General features: G+C 28.5%; 2 protein-coding genes and 1 long non-coding RNA gene across 7 annotated transcripts; 1 reads left to right on the forward strand and 2 right to left on the reverse strand.

The window, feature by feature from the left end:
• Positions 1-25: 25 nt before the first annotated feature.
• LOC149877981 (U6 snRNA-associated Sm-like protein LSm1) lies at positions 26-3,771 on the forward strand. Its single transcript, XM_090074144.1, has 4 exons — positions 26-183; positions 287-355; positions 3,123-3,238; positions 3,549-3,771. Exons 1-4 carry the CDS (start codon positions 63-65, stop codon positions 3,723-3,725), a joined length of 483 nt encoding a protein of 160 aa, XP_089930270.1. The 5' UTR covers positions 26-62; the 3' UTR covers positions 3,726-3,771.
• A 7,404-nt stretch (positions 3,772-11,175) lies between these two features.
• LOC145191114 (transcriptional regulator Erg-like) lies at positions 11,176-18,791 on the reverse strand. 4 transcript variants are annotated; one of them, XM_080068074.2, is made up of 7 exons: positions 18,661-18,791; positions 13,678-13,783; positions 13,144-13,384; positions 12,829-13,029; positions 12,497-12,574; positions 12,172-12,411; positions 11,176-12,073 (listed from the first exon to the last, which is right to left on the reverse strand). In XM_080068074.2, exons 2-7 carry the CDS (start codon positions 13,735-13,737, stop codon positions 11,484-11,486), a joined length of 1,410 nt encoding a protein of 469 aa, XP_079924200.2. In that variant the 5' UTR covers positions 13,738-13,783; positions 18,661-18,791; the 3' UTR covers positions 11,176-11,483. The 4 variants fall into 4 exon arrangements, with proteins under 4 accessions (XP_079924200.2, XP_089930255.1, XP_079924201.2 ...); XM_090074129.1 differs by lacking the exon at positions 18,661-18,791 and adding an exon at positions 16,391-16,410; XM_080068075.2 differs by lacking the exon at positions 18,661-18,791 and adding an exon at positions 14,676-14,903.
• Positions 18,792-18,928: 137 nt separating this feature from the next.
• On the reverse strand, positions 18,929-21,646 carry LOC145191163 (uncharacterized). 2 transcript variants are annotated; one of them, XR_016448012.1, is made up of 3 exons: positions 21,575-21,646; positions 20,388-20,475; positions 18,929-19,211 (listed from the first exon to the last, which is right to left on the reverse strand). It is a non-coding gene; the product is annotated as an uncharacterized LOC145191163 (long non-coding RNA). The 2 variants fall into 2 exon arrangements; XR_016448013.1 differs by lacking the exon at positions 21,575-21,646 and adding an exon at positions 21,166-21,505.
• Between the last annotated feature and the right edge of the window lie 109 nt (positions 21,647-21,755).

The raw sequence follows: 21,755 nt of genomic DNA on the forward strand, positions 1-21,755 counted from the left end.
CTTATAAAGATTTTTTATAGTTTTTTCTATAGTAATTCTTCTTGCTTAGTGCTACTACCCAAATGTATTATTTTAATTTTATCAGCAGAGTGAAGTTACCATTAATTAAACAAAATTTGAAAATGGAAATGTTTATGCATTATCTAAAGACACGTACTGCCAGCTTATTGACAGAACTTGACAGTTAGTGAAAATTTGAGTTTTAAATTTAAAAAAAAAAAAAAAAAAAATTAAAAAAGATTTGTTTTTTTGCTTCTTTGCATAAATTGTTCAGTTTAAAATTTAGAGAGACTTTTGGTGGTACTCAGAGATGGGCGTACTTTAATTGGAGAGTTGCGTTGTGTTGATCAGTTTGGTGAGTAATTTTACATTTTTTTATATCAAAGTTTTTACAAAGGTTTTCATTTATTTCATTTAATGCCAAGTATGACATAAAAAGAATTAACAATACTTATATAAAAATTAACATTATATTTATATATCGAAGTATCTTCGTAGAGCACAATGCGCACTACATAGCCATAAGCTGCTCAGAGCGCAATATTGTACACGCATGCACAATTATTTTATTATAACAGTGCGATTTATATTTCACAATAAAGCTGGTTAGATAGGCGATTAGGGTAAGGGTTAGGGATGGGGATAGGGATAGGGTTAACATCAACAAGAATTTAAAACAAAAAAAAACAAAAATTTAGCGAATGTGTAAAAAGTATTGCGCTCCGAGTAGCATATGGCTGCATAGAGCGCATTGCGCTCTAAGTAGCAATGGCCTATATATATATCGTAGCCGTTCATAAAAATTTTTTTTTGAAAGTTGCAACTCCAGTGATTTCATGTGAAGCACAAAAATATTAAATCCAAAAAAAACTGAAATCAGATAATACCTAAACCATGCAGATTTTGCTGGACTGGTCTTTGTCTTTATCACTAAGTTTTTTTCCAGGTTTATCATCATCATAATTGCTTTCTGGTATTAATGAAAGTGCAGTAACTCTTTTCTTCTCATGAGCTGCTCTTGCCTCATCTTTATCATTTGTGGAAGTTATTGCCATGCATCTCTCAGAACATTGATCTTCAAGGAATTTCACTTCAAGTTTAAGAATGTTCTTATCGTCTGCAACTTCAAAGAGAAAGAAAAAATCTTTAATCAACCCTATCTTTTCTGAGTAAAGAATGGACTTGGTGTCTTTGGAGATGCATCCATGAATTATTTTTTAGATGGTATTTTTTACAGCATTAGGCGTTTCATGTACACTTTAGTAACACGGCCCTTAAATCTTTGCAAATTGTATGGATGCCTGCTAGCTTTTATTGTTGTTGTACTTTCTTCAAAACAATTTCTGCAATAACATTCTTATCAGGTTCCTTTTCAGTCAGATTTTCAATCATCCATTGCTACTTTTGAAACATAAAGCACTTTCCAACATCCAGCTCAGTTGGCAGGGGTGATCAGAGGTAGATCCACTGGCCAAAAATCATATTTTCAGTAGCCCTCCTTGTAGCCATTTTTGCACAAATGATTATTATTCAGTTATCACATAGTTAAAGCAGCTCATAAAATTAATGAACAATTAAAGATTCAATTCAGTCCAGTGTTGAGGTTGATAAATGAGCAATAGAAAATGTCTAAACTTGCTATTACTGTGAAATGAAATTCAGTTCTAGAAAAGGCAGCATTTTAGTTTCTGAAAAGAAAAAAAAAAAAAGAAATTAGTTACTTAGGATTCTGATTCATCCCAAATAAGTTGTATTAAATAGTTTAAGCATATTTAAAAACAATTTAATTGATTATTGTTGGATATAGGTGGTAAGTAACAATATTTCTGTGCAGGACTGAGGACCAGGGTTTAGGTATTTTTTAATTAAAATTTTTTTTGGGTTTCATACTTTGGTACTATTCTGCTTCACATAAAATCACTGGAGTTGCAACACACACACACACACACACACACACACACACACATATATCACTATTGCATGAAAGATTAATTAATGTTAAACCTTACTATTTATTTTTTATTATGTGAAAAACTCAAGGTAAGTAAAGCTCAAAAACCAAAAGGATATTACAAATAAACTGCTAACATCATTCAAACCAAATGTTCCTTTAAATGTGCGCTATGATGGAAGTTTATTAGCATTTCAGAGGAACTAGAGAATTCAAGGCTTAAGCAGTAAATGGCTCAATTCTAAAGTAGAATATTGCAAAAAGAATTAATCTTATTTGATACAATATCAAAGATTACTGGTAACCAGAATGGAGTCTGCACAATATTGCAAAAAAAAAAAAAAAAAAAAAAAGTGGAAGAGATTACCCTAATATATCTGTAGAATTACAAAACAACAGCACAGAGTTGTGTTTATTTATTTACTATTATTTCAACCAGGTATTACAAAGAATTGTTTAACTTGTCATTAACTCAACATGGAAGGTTTTAGAAGCAAAAAAAAGGGCAAATTCTTTCACCAGGAGCAAAAATAATGGCTAAATTAAGTAGCTGTTTGAAATTTTATATTTTTAAGCCTGATTCAAGCTCACCAAAGGAGAACTTTCTGAAAATTAGCAACTAAATTTTTAACATTAAGCATGATTTACTTGCCTGACTGTAGTGTCTGAGTTTAATCATTTATAAAAATCATTTAGAGAAATCATCTCTCTAAATGGTTTTTATAAATGATTTAACTCTGAACAAACAATTAGCACTATATCCAAATGAAGAACTTAGAAAAGCAACAAGCAAAATTTTATCAAGTGTTTGGTATATATCTGTTACAGAGGAACAGAAAATGATCACAGCTCTAGAAAAAGCAGGGAAGTGTGACAAAGGAAAAGACAGGATAATCTCGAATAGTGATGGCATTGGATAAATCAATAACTTCATTTTTAAAGCTATGGCTTTATTGTAAGTAGGCCTAATTTAATGCGTTCAGTGCAACTGGATCTCCTTAATACATGAGAGAATCGCGGTTGATTCATTTGAATGGAAAACTTAAATCAAATAGAGCAAGAGCAAGGGATAGATTAATACAAGATTTTATTGGAGTAATTACTAAACAGGAAAACTGCTAGTACTCTTGCAAAATCTCCACTCTTAATGTTGACAATCTTTTTTTTATAGCCAATCTCGTCCTTGAGAACACGATAGAGAGAATACACGTTGGAAACAAGTATGGCGATATATCGCGTGGTGTTTTTATCGTCCGTGGAGACAATATCGTGTTGTTGGGAGAATTGGTTTGCTTTTTTTTTTTTGTTTTTGTAAAATTCAAGTGTTGTGATGTAAGTCCTTAACACGAACGTTAGAGTTTGAGTTAGTTTTATATATGTATATCACACTATACTATATACATAATCTCGTTAATGTTTACATAAGTTCCTTCGTGTAAAGGCTTGATAATATATAGTATTCTTATAATATTTTAATAATAGCTGATTTAAAACTTTATATCGGAAAATGGGTTCCTTTATTTATTATTTTTTTTTTTTACACTCTTTGAAGTTTAAAAAAAATATTTTGTATTTTTTTAATATATTTCTTGTAAAGGACTCATTTAAAGAGAAAACCAGTGGCTTAAAAGAGGTTACTGTTGACGAAATTTTAGAAGCTCAACGAGTTGAACTTGTGCAAAAAGAACAATTAGAGAAGCGGCATAATTTTTTACGCCAAGAAAGAGGTTTACCGCCTTTCATGCCTGATATGGGTCTCGATGATTATGCGTAAGAATCATCTTCGTAACTTCCTACTCGTGTTAAAAAATTATTTGGTTGCTTTATATTTATATATATATATATATATATATATATATATATATATATATATATATATATATATATATATATATATATATATATATATATATATATAATGAGTAAGCTTGATGTGTATGTTGAAGTGCCCAATTTTCGCTTAATTTATATGTGTTGTAGTTCTTTAAAACGTACGCCATTATTTATGTACGATAAATTGATATATTATTGTCACCACGTGACTGGTGTTTATTAGAATTTTATTGAAAAAAATGTTTTTTCAATTTTGTATTGTGTGTGCGTGTTGAAAATCGTTTGTTTTTTTTCAGTGCTCGTGGTTCCTTTGAATTTTTAGAAAAGTTTTTTCAAAACTTTGAATTTTTTCTACAATACTTTGAACACCAAAAAAAAAATTGTTGTTTTTTTTTTAATGTTAAGTTTTTTAGCTGAAAAATGTTTAATTCTAGACCTCGGTAAAACAAAAAAAAAAATTATTATTTAAAAATGTTAAACACGAAGTTCTTACAGAAATTTAAAGGAAAGAAAATTTAAAGGAAGAGATAAATTGAAATGATACTTAACAAAGTTCTTACTACGTAATATAAAAAAACATTCCGACTCATTTACATTTGTAAGAACTTTTTTTTATCTTGTTTAATTTTACACTTATCATTGAACTAAGCTTAATGACGTTTGAATACGAAATTATCTTTTTGTTTACATCACATAGTATTCTATTTGTACTGTTTTTTGCTCCGTTCCAGTCTCTCGGATGCTGAAGTTTAAATAATAAAGAGCTGAAGTCTTAAGTAAAATCTTTTTCCAAGGTTTGTCGAGGAAATTGAGACATTTGCAGATTCCGGTCTTCCAAGTTTTAAAAGTAATAACTGCTCTTAATTAAATTTTTGTAATTCTAATTATCGAAGCTATTTTTAAATCAAGAAAAATATTACAAAATACTTAGAAAAAAATCATTTGTTTAAAGTAAATCGTTAATGCTGTTTTGGTTTCGTTTTCAACCTTTAACTGCTTAATTTTTGATCTCCATTTAACAGATTAAAAAAAACTTGATAAATTTCCGAAAGTTTCAATCCTTTCTGTTTTGCTCTAAATGGGAATAAAACATTTTTCAGATTTGCGATTTTCTTTTTTTTTTAATTTTATAATCACTAATTATCATTCCCCAAATTTATTTAAAATTTCTATTCGGTCAGTTTAAATATAACATTTATTTAAAATTTCTACTAGGTCAGTTTAAATATAACAAGTTATCTAAGAAGAATCTGAGAAGAAGCACTCTAGTGCATTATTTAAACGGTTTCATATCAAAGGATTTCATGTATTACGTAACTTAACGCGTCTTGATCTCAGCGCATCATAAGAATAATTGGAAATAGCTCATTCTCATTTTACTCGTATCATTTTTTCAAAGGAAATGAGTGTTTTATGGACTAGTTATCATTAAGACGAGATTGTACTTCTGTAAGATTAGGGTCAAATGTAAGGACTTGTGCAAAATATTTTTCTTCGTCAAACTTCACTCAAAACTAACTTAACTGTCATTAAAAAATAATTGAAAAACAAAATAATCAGAAGTTGTATGTTACTATAGAAACAGTAAATAAAAAATGGATACTTAAGTGAAAATAAAAAAAACTTTACTATAGAAACAGTAACGTGAAAATAAAAAATGGACATCAAAACAAATTTATTTTTATATTAATAGTTCTTAATACTTTATAAAATATTTTTTCTTCAACTTCTTCTTGATATTTATCTGTGACATTTCCACGGTGTTCAATATTACTTTATTTTTCTTAATTAGATATTGACTCATTTCACACCAAGTCATCATTTTTTTTTTAAAAAAAACCTTTGAAAAAATCTTCCTTTTTGTACTAATTATAAGTTAACTAAAAATATGAAAAAGCAACAAAATTTTTCCTTTTAAATCTTCGTGGTTCCGTGGTCTACCTGGTTAAAGTTAATTTCCGAACATACGCCATTATGATTGTTGTTGTTGTTTTTTTTTAGCCTTACATTGGAACAAAAACAAATTGATTTTTTATTGAATATAGATCAATATAGATACAAGCGACTCGAAATTTAAAGAATTTTATGTGATGTATTTTTTTAGTCTCACAAATTTTAACATAAATAGATGACGATCGAAGCTTACAACATTTTAAAATCGTTAAGTTATTTTTTAGTGGCCATTTTTATTTTGAGATTCAGAGAAAAATATTAAACAGAAATATTTTTTCATAAAATATTCTTAGAAATAATGACGTATAGAAAAGATAATACATGGAAATTCTTCTCATAAGTTGCATTGGGAGATTTAATGTATGCATATCAATGCAATGTATTTATTTTTAGTCCAGTTACAACTTTGTATCATGTTTTGAATTATAAATTCGTACAAACCCTCTTTCTATAGTAACAACGCCATTTTTTCTGGACATCAACATTAAGTATTCAATGTCTTAGATATAGTTATTGCTTTAAAAGATTTACCAATTCGTCAGGTTAGAATTATTTTGTTCTATCTCCCATTTTAAACGTTGAAAGAAAGTTTTAGATTTTTTTCTATAAGTAAAGATTACTTAAAATTTTACAATTACTTTTTTAAAAAGTAACTTATTTTTAAAATAATTTATGTTTAAAGAAACTATTTAGAAAAAAAAAAAATTTAAAAATAAAATGTATTTTAAAAGTGATCATTGCTTAGTAAAATTAAAAATTCATTTTCTCCCAACGTTTAAAATGGGAGATAGAACAGAATAATTCTAACCTAACGAATTGTGTTTGAAGGGATTGATTTCTTGTTCCACTTTTTCTTCGCCAGCCTTATTTATTAAGTACTTCAAAATATAAAAAAAACTTTTTTCGATCAACAGTGTCAAAGTTAGAATCTGCACCTTTGTTCTAAATTAGGAAAAATTCTTCTTTCCTTTAGTAAAAATTTCAGTTTATCAAAAATAGTTTCATTTTAGCTGTTGCTCTTGAGTTGAACTTTTTTTCTTGTGCCATTAAAATTCCTTAAACTTGTATTGCAGGTTTCGAAAAAAAAAAAACGAGACAAATCTCATAATTAATGATTTATTGCTTTGCATTTAAAACTCTCGACAAGTTTTTCTTGAAACAAGTTTTATCGAAATTTTTAAGTTTAACTTTCAGCGAAATTAAATTCTGGTCTGTGAATTCTGTTACATTCTGATCTGCAAAAAATTGCATGTATAGTGATGTCACAGATGTTAAATGTTTCAAAAACCTTTGAAATAAAATATTTTCAATCATTTGAATTGTTTTGTAAATACGTCATAGAATTTGTCAAACTTTTGCTCAATTCTTTCAAAAATCAATAGTTGACAATTACACGTTTTGATGAGATATTAATTCGCCAGTTTTGTAATCCTGCACGTCGTGAGAAAATGTCTTGTTAACATTACAAGTCACAAATATTCATCTTTAAAAACTTCTTTTAATGTTGCAAGTACTGCTTAATATGCATCTTACCAATTATTAATACATGGTATGAAGCTATAGTGTTAAAATATCTTTTTTTAAAAAGATAAAAAAAAAAAAGAGAGATTTGCTTACAACTATGGTATCCTGAATTTAAATCTGAAACAATGAAGAAAAGATCACTTTCTTAAACATCGTCATAAAGTCAATGAAAACAGAGTTTCCTCAAACCCGTATATGGTAGCTTGCTCCAATAAATACACCCTTTAAAATTACCAACAAAAGAGAAAAAAAACTTAGATTTCTTACTTAGATTTGCATTTAACTTTTAATGAGATTTTTGTAAACTATCTTCCATAAGAACAAGATCTGAGAGAGAAGTGTTCAATCCATAGTGGCTTTTTTTAGGCCACTTCGGTAAAATTTTTTAATCACAGTGAGTTTAAAGCTTAAACTTTGGAAAACTTTTCAAACTTTTCTACCATTTAAAAGTAAAACGAAGCCATGAATAATTGTTTAGGAATCGGTTTGCGGTATGCATGATCCGATTTGACATAGAATGAGTAGAAAAAACGCAGAAAAAAAGGAAAGGGAAGAGAACTCAATTTCCTAATGCAACCAAATACAAAAAAAAGACGGTTTATTTCAGCTTTCTAAAAAAATCTTTCCTCAGAGATTGTTTAGATAATAAAAGATTTTCTATGTTTTCAATGAAATTTTTAATAAAAGTAAACTTTGATTAAATGATGGACCATTAAATTGAAATTATAGAATCAAAGAGCATATAAGTGTGGTAAACAAAACTCAATTGCTCCTCAAATTTTTTTCTTTTCATTTTTTCTTTTTACATGGATGCATATATATTATACATACATTGGAATTATAAACATAATCCCCCGTCGTTTCCTCATTAACGACGTTTTTTCCCGTTGTTTCCTTACTATATCATAGCCCCCCACCGTCTTCATTAGTCAAAATGATCGTTTTTAAAGCGATCGACAGACACTCTTTTTCAAATGAAAAAAGAAACTTTGATAATTTGTAACATAAAACATTCAAAGTTAAAAAATTCAAGGAAAAACAGGTTTATAACAGGTTTATAAGAAGAATTTTTTGAGAGTTCCTTTCTAACCATTTAAATTTTGTGAACTTTCCTATGACCTTTGAAACTATGCACGTTATTAAATTAATCCACGAATTTTGTTTTTTTAAAGACAACTTAGAAGAAATTATTTAAGTTCTTATTAAATTAATCCACGAATTTTATTTTTTAAAAGACAACTTAGAAGAAATTATTTAAGTTCTTGTGCAAACTTAAAAAAAGTTTTATTTGTTGAATTTTAAAGTGTTATTATGCTCATGGGAATTTTTCTCCATATATTACAATTCTTGTCAGATTATTCTTTTTAAAGAGAGCATGATTAAAAAAATTTTTCTCAGAGGGATATCATTTTGAAAGGAGTACAAATCATCGAAAAGAACCATATAAACGGATTAATCTTAAGTTTGTTTGAATGACATTTGAGTTTTTGTTGATCCATTTCGTGTTTGCTTACAATTTTTATTATATATTTCTAATTTTCGTGTTAATCCAAATTTTAAAAAAATTAGTTAAGGATGAAGAAATTATAACAATGACCACGTTCATTAGTAACAGGGAGTTGCAAGTCCTTTTTTAAAAGGTTGAATTTATCAAAGGATGGAGCAGCCATCTTAAAGACCTTTCTTAAAGGTCAAACATGAGAAATAAAAGTAAGATAAAAATCACAACTTAACCCTAATCAATTGAGTTTTTTTTACTATCTTTAACCTTTCTTAATAACCCTGATCGATTGAGTTAAAACACTTTTTTCTTTTCGTTAACTTATCCTAAATATTGTGGAATCTTTAAGAAATCTGCTGAAAATTATTCTCCTGAACACTTCGTGTTGTATCTGAATGCTTCCAGGGTACAAATACAAAGGATATTTCCAGGTTTCGTGATAATGTCGGAGAAAGTTATAAATTAAGCATAGCAAATTTCATGATAAAACTCCGAAAAGATCTTTTAAGAATTTTGTAAAGTTACAGATTGGTTTTTTTTTGAAACTCTTATTTGTCAACATGCTTCTTGTTTATGTCTTATGTTACGTACTATTATTGGTAAAATTACGCGTGTTCTTTATAGCATGTGTTTATTGGTGTACATGTTGTATTTGATGTTCGATAAGCGTCTTTGAGCATAATTTTATGTTTTCAAGTTTTTTCCTAAACAAATCTCTTCAAGATGTGCGTTTGAAACAAATCTCTTCAAGATGTGCGTTTGGGAATCCTTTGTATTATGAGTAACTTCATTAAAGTAACTGGTATAAAAAGTCGCTCCTTTATCATTTATGATTTCATCACTTTGGAAGTTCACTCATCTAAAGTGTTGCGGGTGTACAATCACAAACCAATTTAATGTTGTTACATTAATTTAAAAAAAAGTAAAATGATACGGCAGGTTTTGATTATTTGCCTTAATTCCGCTTATATTTACATTGAAATAAATATTACAATTACGTAAGAGAATTTCTATTTTTGATTATATTTTTTCGAAGTTTCTAGTGATCATAAATTTTATATGCATATTTAATGTGATCTTTTTTTTTTTTTTCTAGAAAATTTTGCTGCTGCTCTTTTGTTTAATAAGTGACAAATCAAAATCTTTTTTCAAATTTTCTGTATTTTAATTTAAATAAAGTTTATTAGTTTCCCGCCATAAGTTTATAAACTTCCTTGACCTAATCTTTCCAAAAGGTTGTTTATGTCAAGACATCTCAAAACCGACGTCTTGAAGTCGGCCAATCTATAAAAATCCTAGCTCAATACGCTGTGCAAACTATTTTAAGAGTGCTTGTTTGCCTGAGTTTTTAAAGCAAATGCATAAATATTGTTTAATTGACTTAGATTATTGCTAAAATTGTAACTGTTTAAAAGTTTAATAACCATAATTTAAAAGTTTGTGTTTTAATTGTCTGTTACCAGTAAGAGTTACGTAACAAAACGAAGAAAGATTATTGTTTAATGTTACTGTAGTTATTGCATAACGTTTTTTTAAGATAAAAAATAAGTCCCATCCTGACCAGAAGTGAATTCAATATTAACAAAAACATGGGAAAAAAAAAAAAAAGTTTCTGCCCAGTGCAACCTTCTACTTCTTCAAAATATATTTCTTGAGCTCAATGATTTTTCAGTTCCACAATTTGTTATGAGAAAATTATGAGAAATAAATGTAACAATTACGATTTATTATAATTTATGAAAAATTATGATAAATTGTTCAACTTTAAGTTTAAATCACATTAACACTTAGTGGAAAAACAAAACGGGGGATTCCTGTTATAGATTTTTAAAACTGCTAACTGGAACTTTCTTTTTTTAAAGCTTATTTTCCTTTAAAAAAAAAATACGATAAGTAAACACTTTACAAGGCTTTTTAGCTTTAGCCATCAGTCCCGTCAACAAAGACGGACTTACATCAAGACATCTCAAAACCAATAGCCATAATGTCAGCGTATTAGACTAAAAATACTTTTACAAGATTTGCTTAACACAAAACCATTCATATTATAAACCATGAACGCAAACGTTTTCTTTACATTATAAAAGGACTACCATCACCGTACCAAAATGGAGCAACACTTAAACATGTCTCTGACAAAGTCAGTTTTCGTTTTTAAATTCGTTCAAAGTAAAGTAAAAGGGTTCGTTTCTTGAGAATGGTGTTGAGATTTTTAATTTACAAAGTAAAAAAATAATTTTTGCTCCTCCTTCCGTCGACGCCCTCGTAAAAACCGACGGGTGAGGAGAAATGACGGGGTTTTTTTCTGTAGCCTTTAGAAAAAATTTAAAACCAGAAATTTTGAAAATTGTTGAAACCCAAAAAAATCTTTAAGCCCAAAAAACTTTTTGCAGATCGAGGTAAAAAAATTAAATGGTGTTTTCAAAATGTCTTTTACTATTTATAAAAGTACAAATGTTTTCATTTTTCCAGGTCACATATATTTATGAAAAATTATTTCATAAAAAAATATTATAAACACAAAAATGAGTTCAAATAATTATTTATATAAAAAATACTGTGTGCTATATATAAAACTGTTGAAAATAAATATTCCGTCCAAATTGTTGTCAAAAGTATTTGTTTATTTACCTCAAAAAACGAAGTGATAAATATTTTATGTTAAACCAACAAACCATGTAAAAAGTCACTAAAACCATTTTAATCTACAAAAGAAAATTATTAGAAATACTGAACTGAGGACTGTCTATACATGCTTGGTGGGTAAGTTCGACCCCAACTGGGGTATGTTGATCCATATGTATTAGGGGGTGGTTGTACAGCAGAGTAGCAAGGTGGGTAATTAGAAGGAGGATATCCGTACGGTGAACTACTAGGTCCTGGGCCGTAGGGGCTGTAGAAAGGATATTCGCCTCTGTATGCAGCAGCAGCCGCTTGTGCAGCGTGTAACTGAGCGTCGGAAGTAATTGGTTGATTTAGTTGAGCAAGACCTTGAAAATCGAATTTGTATGCATATCGTTTGCCGTGAATTTTGGTCATTATATTTTTATCGTAGTAATATCTTAAAGCACGACTTAATTTGTCGTAGTTCATGTTTGGCTTATTTTTTCGTTCTCCCCACCTTCGTGCAACTTCATCAGGGTCGGTGAGCTTAAACTCGCCATTGTTCCCTTCCCAAGCAACAAAAGTTGCGTTTGCTGGATCAGCAAGTAATTCAAGAAGAAATTGCCATAGCTGAATCTGTCCCGTGCCGCCATGCGAAGGAGTCGGAGGAAGAACGCCAGGTTTTGGCGAGTTGCAAGAAGAAAACTCTAATTAGAGTTAAATTTATAATTATAAATAAGTTAATAATTTGAATTAGTTGAAATAATATCTTTAACTAAACTTTTAACTGAAATAATATCCTTACCTAATTTCCCTCCATGAGAGGATGGTGGAGAGTTTTCGAATTTATTTGGCACAACAGAATCCCGGCTGCACTGATAAGTTTCAGATGCAGAGGATGGAGGAGGAGGCGTGTTTTGATAAGCGCAGCTTGCTAAAAACTCGCTTCCATCAGCGCGAGCAACAGGTACACTACGATTGTAACCTCCCACAGTTGATGATGGTCGTTTTTCCACATCGGTGCTTGTACGAGGATATGTAGATACTATAAAAATTCGAAAAGAAGTTTCAAAATGCGAAGAAAAAAGTTATTAAATTTTTGGAACTTTAGTTAAACGAGTGTCTTTTACCTGGCGTTTTTGCGTGATGGCTTAAGGGAGGTGCAAGAGCTTTGTCGACATCTTCGGATGTTAAATTCGGAAGAGGAGCTGGAAGAAAAATCAGATTAAAAGTTGCTTTTACTTTATCTCAATATATTACGTCACATGATCAACATTTGCGTCATTAAAACTCATCTCAAATTGCAAAATATTTTATTTAAAAACAAATATGTAACTTGACTCACACTTCTGCAAATAGATTATTTAAAAACATTAAAGCGAAGAAAAATATAATAAGTTTGCAGCAGTTTATTTAAAGTGACAATTTAAAAAGTAATTACTTATTCTCAAAAAATATTTACCTTTTCTTAGCACACAAAGATGCGCCATTAGTATATCTCCGTTATATGCTGGAGCTAACCGAAGAAATTCTTCTCTCGTAAATTTGCACAAATGCTGGCCAGTCATTGTAAATGCCTCGATGTTCACTTCTTTCAGGCTAAACTCTTTAATAGCCCATTGAACCCATTGTCTCACATGCTCGTTCGTCCAACACATCGGATCTTTTTGGAAAACATTGAATAATGATAACGGTGATAATATTTAGAGATTTAAAAACAAACAAAATAAATAAAAATAAAAAAAACAGCAACAACTTAAAAAGGAAAAAAACTTACCAGCTGGCACTATGACTCTCTTGTCATCATCTTGATGAATATCTGGTTTTGTATCTTCATTCATCAAGGGTCGTTTTGTCGGAGGAATATGAAAATCATCTAATTCAGCATCAAACGGTCTTTTTTTAGATGCCCATAATTCATTATTGTTCATTTTATTGGATTTACAAGACGGAACTTTTTGGTTATCGTAAGAGTCAAACAATGATTGCTCATCCATGGAACCCATTGATAAGGCTTCCTATACGGTAATTTAAAAGAAAAGTTTGTTAATTGATGCGTGATGAGGGGCCATCGATATAAGTTAATGTTTTTACGTTTGTACAAACATTCTCTTCAAACAGTAAATCAAACTTAAAAGCTCTTAAAGAAAATTTGTTAAATTATTTTGTTTTCATAATCTTTAGCAAATCTTTAAAAAACAAAATTGCTTTATGTTGAACAAAAACTCATTAAACGCGTTCTTATTGTGACTACGATATGCCATACTTGTAAGAAATACTCAAAGTTAAATATCTGTAAACATATATTTACCTGGGCATAAACACTTGGATCTGGAACTACGTTTGTACTTAAGTCAGAATTCAAAAACATTTTGCTTTACACTGATAATGATTGTTCAACTTTGAGTCGCAACTTACTAAAGAAAATTTTAAGTTAAAATATTGCTCCAACACTAAACAACAATGCTGAACGTAAATTTTAATAACGATATTTTGTTAGTACAGATTATCGGAAACGTTGTTCGTCGCAGGAAGCCATAGAATTTCCGAGTAGTAATTGATAATAACGAGGTTTTGTAACATATAAAAAACGAATGAATGAACATCTACATATAGATTAGATTTTTATAAAACCAAAGGACATTTCAACTCACTTTGCCGTCTAGATTTTATGTCAGTTTAGTATATACAACTTTGTCTAATGTCTTGTCATCTCGTCAAAAATTAAACGAGTGATTCTTTTTTTCTTTCTCTTATAACGTAGTTCAAAGCAATTATTTTTTATAATAACACTAACAATTCATTCAAAAACAAAAAGCGCGTAATCAAAACAATTTAAAGAGGCGTTTGATCAATTAAAGCATTCAAAAGTTGTAACCAATCAAAGTTGAAGATGACATTTGATTTGCAATCGTTTGCGTTGATGTCATTTTCAAAAGACCAATCGTGTTTTGTTATAGAAATACATGACTTGTGAAAAAGCGGCTTTTAAAACTTGCAGATTTTGTTGACAAAAGAAACCTCGAGATACTTAAAGGAGATTTTCTTAACAAAAAAAAAAAAAAAAAAAAAAAAAAAACCACTTTAAAAACCGTAATTAAGAAATTTTCATGTTAAAAGTTGTTAGTACTCTTACCTGTAAACAAAATATTTTTGCATTGACGAGGGTTGGCCCGTTACAAAAACTTAATTTTGAATTTTCGTTTTTGTTCATTGAATAAAAAATTTAATAAAAAGTGCATTTAATCTTAGGAGAAATTTTTTCATATCTTTTTTTTTTGACTTTAATTTTAAAATTAAAAGCCTCACCCATGATTTTGTGATCCATTATTACGATCGCTTTAAAAAAAGAGCTGCGGCAGTAACTCGAACAGAATTAAACTGATAGAAAACTGCGATCTAAAATGCTTGCTGGGAAGTTGAGATTTTATTTCAATATTACCTTAAGTTATAAAAACACTTTAAAACGATAGTTTTAATAAAAATTGCTGATCTATTTCGAAATTCACCGTTCCAAAACCATTGATGCTAAATTTCAAAACGCATATAACCCTGATCTGAGGATTAGCCAGGCAGATTTTATCTTTTAATTCGTCTCATATAGCGATTACAACCTATCGCATATATCAAGCTACTTCCAATTCAAATTTGAAAAGATCCTTTTTGAAATATTGACCAATCAACTAAAAATTAGTAAAAATGCAAACTTAAATTGCATAAAATTCCACCAAACCCTATATTTTAACCAAACCACCAATTATTCTTAAAATAAACTAATTACATTTGTTAACATGAAAATGAAATATCCATTACAAGCAAACCAGTTTATGGTGTACCTCTATTACGGTGGTAAGATTTTTAAATGTGTTTTTTTTTCTATAGAGAATTTGACCATCATGTTAAGAAGTTTAAAAGACTGATTTGCAAATGAAAATTTATATTTTTAACAAAACATTTAACAAAAACTGTTTATGATGTAAATAAAGTTACTGCATTAATATTTCATAACCATGAAAATATAAAAAAAACGTCTTTCTATTGGATTGTTATTTTAAAACTCAAACTCGGGTAAAAATATCAACGCGCTCAGATGACGCACTCAAAATAATTGCCTAATTAAAAATTGCCCAAAACAGCTAATCATTAATGTAATGCTAAATTTGTAATTGACCAGCAAAGATTGCAGAAACGAAGAAAAAAAATTAGAAGGGATGAAAAAATGTCCCTCTGTTAGAATAATCCCCCATTGTTAAAAAAAGAAAATTTCGTTTTAATTTTTAATTCAAATAGACTACATTTTTATTCAGTTTGAAAATACGAAAATTCTTAATACCAGAAACTGAACAAAATCCTCAAAAAGTGTTTTTTTAACATCTAAAAGTTTAGGATCTTTTTAAAGTGAAGCTTGTTTTTTTTTTTGTTTTTTTTCCCAGCAGAACGCAAGTATATTTGAAACTTCTATTAACATTAAATATACTTTTTTTTTATTTAAGAGATTCATTTAGCTTGATAAGCTTCATTTAGACTCGACGTTATTGCTTGCAACTGTCGTGGTTTAATTGATTTTAGCATTTAAATCTCCCCTTTGCACCAGTTTTTAAAAAGTACACACTTTCGATTTAAGTGTGAATACGTGTGCACCCATTGATGAATTTACTTTAACATTTTTTTTTGTTAAGAGCAAGGAAGAAAGTTGTTGAAAGTTGTCTGGTGGAACATCATAGAATTACAACTGATTCCTCGGATTTCCGGTTGGCGTTGGTTTTTTACTGTCATCCAGCAACAAATTTTATAGTAACATTTTTAGAGGTAAACCAACCCCCAGTGTAAAAACCAACCCCCAGTGTAAAAACCAACCCCCAGTGTAAAAACGCAGGGATAAAGTAAAAAAATAAGAACTGTTGCGCGTATATATTTCTAAATATTAGCGCGGAAAGTTTATCATTGTTAAGATGAGTTGACTAAAAAGGTAGAAATTGTACTGGACGTAAATACTTTCGAAAATGTGAAAATGAAAAACTTACTGTGTATTATTTCTTTTTTTTGTTTGTATGATGAAAGTCACTACAATATCTCGAGACAAACTCTTTTTGGAGTCAAAATATAAGCGGCAACTAATGGTCAACTTTGAATGAACAAAATGCCTTTAGCAAACAAAAGAAAACGTTATGTTTTCTTTAAATTTCTTAATTTCGTTGCTTTAAGTCAATATCAAACAAGTCCTTTGAGAGTTAGAAATAAACGAATGGCGGTAAAAATAGATTTTTGCCAATTACGTGACACTGGGAGAAAAAAAGGATTTAAAGCGGCGCTTAGAATAAGGCGAGACTTTTGGCGTCCAATCGTTAATTAGAGTATTTTCTTAATGTGCCTTTAAAGACAAGGCTTAATGACGTAGGCAATAAATTGGACGTTCAATATCACACACATAGAAAAACCCAACTCAATGATTCGACCTGGAAAAAAATTGGAGATTAAAAATACACCATAGAGTTGTAATTCAAAAAATTTACCAAAATTTTACCGAGATTGAAAAAAAAAATGGTTAAAAAACAAGACCAACTTGAAACACAATAGTTTATTTTCAAAGATGTAGAATCTCAAATCATATTTTGTGGAATTTACAATGACAACTGAAACATCTTTTGCAAAGTCCTAATTTTACATGATACACAAACATGCTTTTTCTTATGTCATTTTTTCATTCTTTAATCAAGCCTCTGTATTTAATTTCATACTTTAATATTCGCTTCTATTCTTCAAGCTTTAAACCTCAGAACGAAATTTTCTAAAAATTGAGTGCGATTGTTTTATTTGACAACTTTACAAATTCAGCTCAGGAGAAATTTTTTTTGGAACGATTTTGTATATTGAATATTTTGGAACCAGCTGTTGTATAAATAGAATGCCCAATACTACCATCCATACAAGCATTACAAGCATTCTTTAACAGTAACAAGCTTGAAAAGTCGTAACGCCTTTGAATTTATTATTAATACTAAAATTGACGGCAAAACTAAAAAAAAAACAACGTAACAATGCTGTTTTTTTTTTTGTTTTTTTTTCGCATATTGTTCTACTAATTCGAGAAAAATTTTTATTTTTATCATAGGTAACAACTAAAACACGATTTAATTTTAAGTTCAGATTTTAGATCTTGAGTTATATATCTAAAACTATTTTTCAAGTAGATTTTTTTTTTTTGTAAATCTGAAACCATAACCATCGAGAGCACATGACATAAGGGAGTAAGAGGAGGGTAGGAAAAATATGAAATTGTTATTTTCTCAACTGATTCACTTTTAATTAACTTGGCTGTTTAAGTTTGAAAATAAAAAGAAATGAAAACACTTTAATCTTTCTAAAAGATTAAAAAAATGTCAAAAATTCCTTTACGTGTGTAAAAATGTTGATTTTTTCAAAGGTTTTCAAAGACTCGGTGTGCATTACTTGTTGCCTGTGTAGATGTTAAATAATAGAGGGATGGGGTCACAGTGTGAAGCATAGATTAGTAATTTCATTTAAAAATAGATCTTTTAAAGATTTTTAAAATTACGTAAACACCATTATAATACTAGTACGCATTATATGGGCCATTATTGTTAAAATACTAATAATTAATGTAGGGCATTATTATACTAATGTCACTTATAGATTATTCTTTTCGCACTTCTGGAACTTCGAGTTTATATAATCGACAGTTTTGATTTTTTAATAATTTGAAAGTTTCGTAGCTTTTATCACGTGGATTGCATTAATATCTTATTTTGCATAAGCTATTTTGTACCAACAGGAAAATTTTTAATGAAAAATCGATTAATTTATTCAGTAAGAAGCAAAAATAACTAATAATTATGGTTTATATATATATATATATTTGTAGATAATTTTTCCAACTATCTTTTGCGCATGCGCAAACTCTTTTTTTGCTCTTAATCTTTACTCGTTATTTTATTTTTTTTTTAAAAAAAAAACATTCTCACAAAATTTTTTGTTTTCTTCATAATAATTTGAAGATGCTTTGTTCGGAGGATCTACTGAAGTGCATAGGAGGGCAACTGCAATATTTTAAAACCGTGCAAAAAATTTTTTACAAAATTTTTAAACAGCAGCGGAACAAATTGTCGCAATTAACAGCAATTAACTTTATTTTTATTGCGAAATTTGAGAAACTTAAAATTTACGAAACTTGTTTCGTAAAGATTTGAATAGTGTTTCAAAAATGAAGGATGAATTTAAAAATTTGTAAATTATCGACTATAAAAATATACTCAGTAACAAGATTAAGCATTACCTGTCATCTCCATTATTTTCATGTTTCCTTCCGTGTACCATAGAATCATCTAATTTATTTACTCGCTAACGAACCGACTATGCTCAAACAGGAAATATCATATGGAGCGTTACCATTTAGCATTTCAATAGATAGGTTAAATTTCTTATGGTAACAAACCTTATGCGAGCTTTAGCTGATAAAAATAAATTTTGCATAAAAGCAATTGTTTTTATGCAAAAAATTATTCCGGACGTTTTTAAATTTATAAGAAAAAAAAAAGTTACGAAAATACAAATGTATTACTACATCTATAATACGTCATAATCAACGCAATAGACACATATCCAACCCCTTTCACCCATTTCGGAAAAATAATTTTATCTTTAATTATTAAAGTCGATAAAATTTATTTAATTCTCTAATCTCTTGTTCCCAAAACTTCGCTTCCTCGCTTCGTTTGGCACTAATAACTTGCATTCGAAGCATCATGTCTTGATGAAAGTTCTCGTTAGGTGCTTGAGAGCTTTTTGAAAAATCTTTTTCGTTTGATTGTTCAGAACAATTGTTATCTAAATGTATATATACATGTATATATACATGTATATATATATATATATATATATATATATATATATATATATATATATATATATATATATATATATTCTTATAATTATTCTTATACTATCATCATCATTATCATCATCTTAATCTCATCGTTGTTTTCATCTACACTTATATACATTGTCATCATCATTTATCATCATTTTGTTTTCTTTTTCTTTTTATTCTTCAAGGCCTTGATGCAATCCAACTCGTTTTAATGCAACGGTGATTGAATGTGGACCAAATGCGGTTCCTTAAAGTTAGTATATCAAGCCTATTAGCTACTTCAATAGCTGTTCGGATTTTGACCTGCCCACCACCATCCTACAACGGAAAATCTTGCAATCGACTGCTTCTAAATTAAAACCTATGGTTGGTAAAGTGTAGACAAGCTCTCCACTGAGCTTCAAGTAACATAGTTGTTATAGCAACTGCATCTAACCCTCCCATGAGAATACGGCATTCTAATTTGCCACAGAATTTTTTTAAAATCTTAAACAAATTTCCCATTGTATTTACTGATCTAAAAGTAAAAAAACTTGCGATTTTGAATGTTTATTTCTTTTTGAATACTGAAAAATACAGAGAATAAATTGTCTTATGCATCATATTTTTGAAGGATAATTACAAAGTACAAAATAAATAAAAATTGCAGCAATTAAATACTCTATAGGACTTTTTAAATGATGATAAAAAAAATCAATCAGCCAAATTTTTCGGTAAAAAAAAAAAAAATCAAAACACTTGAGAAACACAAAAATGATCATCCTTCTGCATTTTTTTCAATCCATGCACGCTAGAGCCGAGTCCTTTTTAAAGTAGTACAAAATCTCACAGCAAAAATATTTGTTTGTTAAGAGGAAGAATTTATTTTAAAACTATTTTTTCTTTTCTTAAACCGTTTAAGTTCGTTGGCTTAATTTTTTAATTTTATAGAATTAGATTCAGTGGGTGTTTTAAAATATGGAAAAACAATACCGAGAAAGCTGTAGCCACCTTCAGACTGACAATATTAAAATTAAAAAAAAAAAAAATTTGCCTGATATCTATAAATTAGTTCTACCTCATATACACAAAAAGAAAATATTTGGTTTCAGAAGTTTTAAAAACAGTTATGGTACGGGAATGTAAAATCTTACCGCTGCATAACGGTTTGCAAATTGTTTCAATCAACAACGGAGCAACAATGATTGCGCATAAACACAATCGAACCAAATTTCTGTTGAGCTGAAAGGAAACGTTTTTTAAAAAGAAAAATAACATTTATAATGAAAAATGATGTTAAAAAAGTATATATACATATATAAAAAGAAAAATATTGAATTGCACCCCCTAAAAATAACGTTTTATTTAAAAGATAAACAAAATTTTATTCAGCTTCTTAATCCTGATGAAATTACTCGATAAGTTGTTTCATTCAGGTCATAGTTACTCAATGTTGTCGTGGATACTGAGAAAAATTATAATTAAAATTAAGTAATAAAAAATTATCATGATAAATAATAATAATAATAATAAAAGTAATAATAATAATAATAGTAGTAATAATAATAATAATAGTAATAATAATAATAATAATAATAATAATAATAATAATAATAATAATAATAATAATAATAATAATAATAATAATAATAATAATAATAATAATAATAATAATAAAAATAATAATAATAATAATAATAATAATAATAATTGTTACATTGACTATTATACTTATTTATATGTAAATATATATGTATATATATACATATATATATATATATATATATATATATATATATATATATATATATATATATATATATATGTATATATTAGTATAAATGTGTGTGATATATATATATATATATATATATATATATATATATATATATATATATATATATATATATGTAAAGGTGTTTCAACTTTTACCTTCTTGTTCGCCAAGACTAAAATAAGAAGTTTTAAAATATGAAGTTTTGCAGGTGTCTTGTAGTTGCCACTCGGATATTCGTTACATAGACGAAATTTGTTGAATGACACCTAGTTTTGTTAAACCCCTTGAAAGATAAAACTATTTCCTGCTTAATTGACAACCTGATCAAAAAGTCCTGGTTTCGTGATATCGAAAAAACTGTATTGTTGCATTTGAATTTAGATTCTTTAAATTTATAAACTTTATATAAAGAAGCCAAATTAGAACTAACAGTTTCAAAATTTAAATACGACACTATTTTCCATCAATTCAGCAGAAGTTTTGGGTTAGATAAAAAAAAAAACACCCAACCAAGGTATGCAACATAATTCAATCAATTTAATTCAAAAAGTTTAAAAACCTTACCATTCTAATTTTATTAGCATAATATTGATTGTTTTTAAAAGCGCGTTGAACTTACATCAGTTTTCTTACAGTAACCATAACAACACCAAAGTTGATGTTGATTATTGAAAATTTGTTTGATGAAAAGAACGTTGCTTCGCGCAGTATACAAACTAAATACTAGCAACCTAAATGAGACTTA

The sequence above is a fragment of the Hydra viridissima genome, unplaced genomic scaffold, assembly GCF_058129835.1.
Source record: "Hydra viridissima isolate aposymbiotic clone 2 unplaced genomic scaffold, HvirCarnegie_v1 scaffold_16, whole genome shotgun sequence".
NCBI classification, from domain to species: Eukaryota; Metazoa; Cnidaria; class Hydrozoa; order Anthoathecata; family Hydridae; genus Hydra; species Hydra viridissima.

Bases quoted from the DNA above. Each gene is read 5' to 3' on its own strand.
- LOC149877981 (XM_090074144.1), top strand. From the start codon at position 63: ATGTATTATTTTAATTTTATCAGCAGAGTGAAGTTACCATTAATTAAA. The intron at 184-286 runs GTTAGTGAAAAT...TTTAAAATTTAG, and splicing joins CTTATTGACAGAACTTGACA to AGAGACTTTTGGTGGTACTC. The intron at 356-3,122 runs GTGAGTAATTTT...TTTTTTTTATAG, and splicing joins GCGTTGTGTTGATCAGTTTG to CCAATCTCGTCCTTGAGAAC.
- LOC145191114 (XM_080068074.2), bottom strand. From the start codon at position 13,737: ATGTTTTTGAATTCTGACTTAAGTACAAACGTAGTTCCAGATCCAAGT. The intron at 13,030-13,143 runs GTAAGTTTTTTT...TTTTCCAAAAAG, and splicing joins GAGAGTCATAGTGCCAGCTG to ATCCGATGTGTTGGACGAAC. The intron at 12,412-12,496 runs GTAAAAGACACT...GAATTTTTATAG, and splicing joins CCATCACGCAAAAACGCCAG to TATCTACATATCCTCGTACA.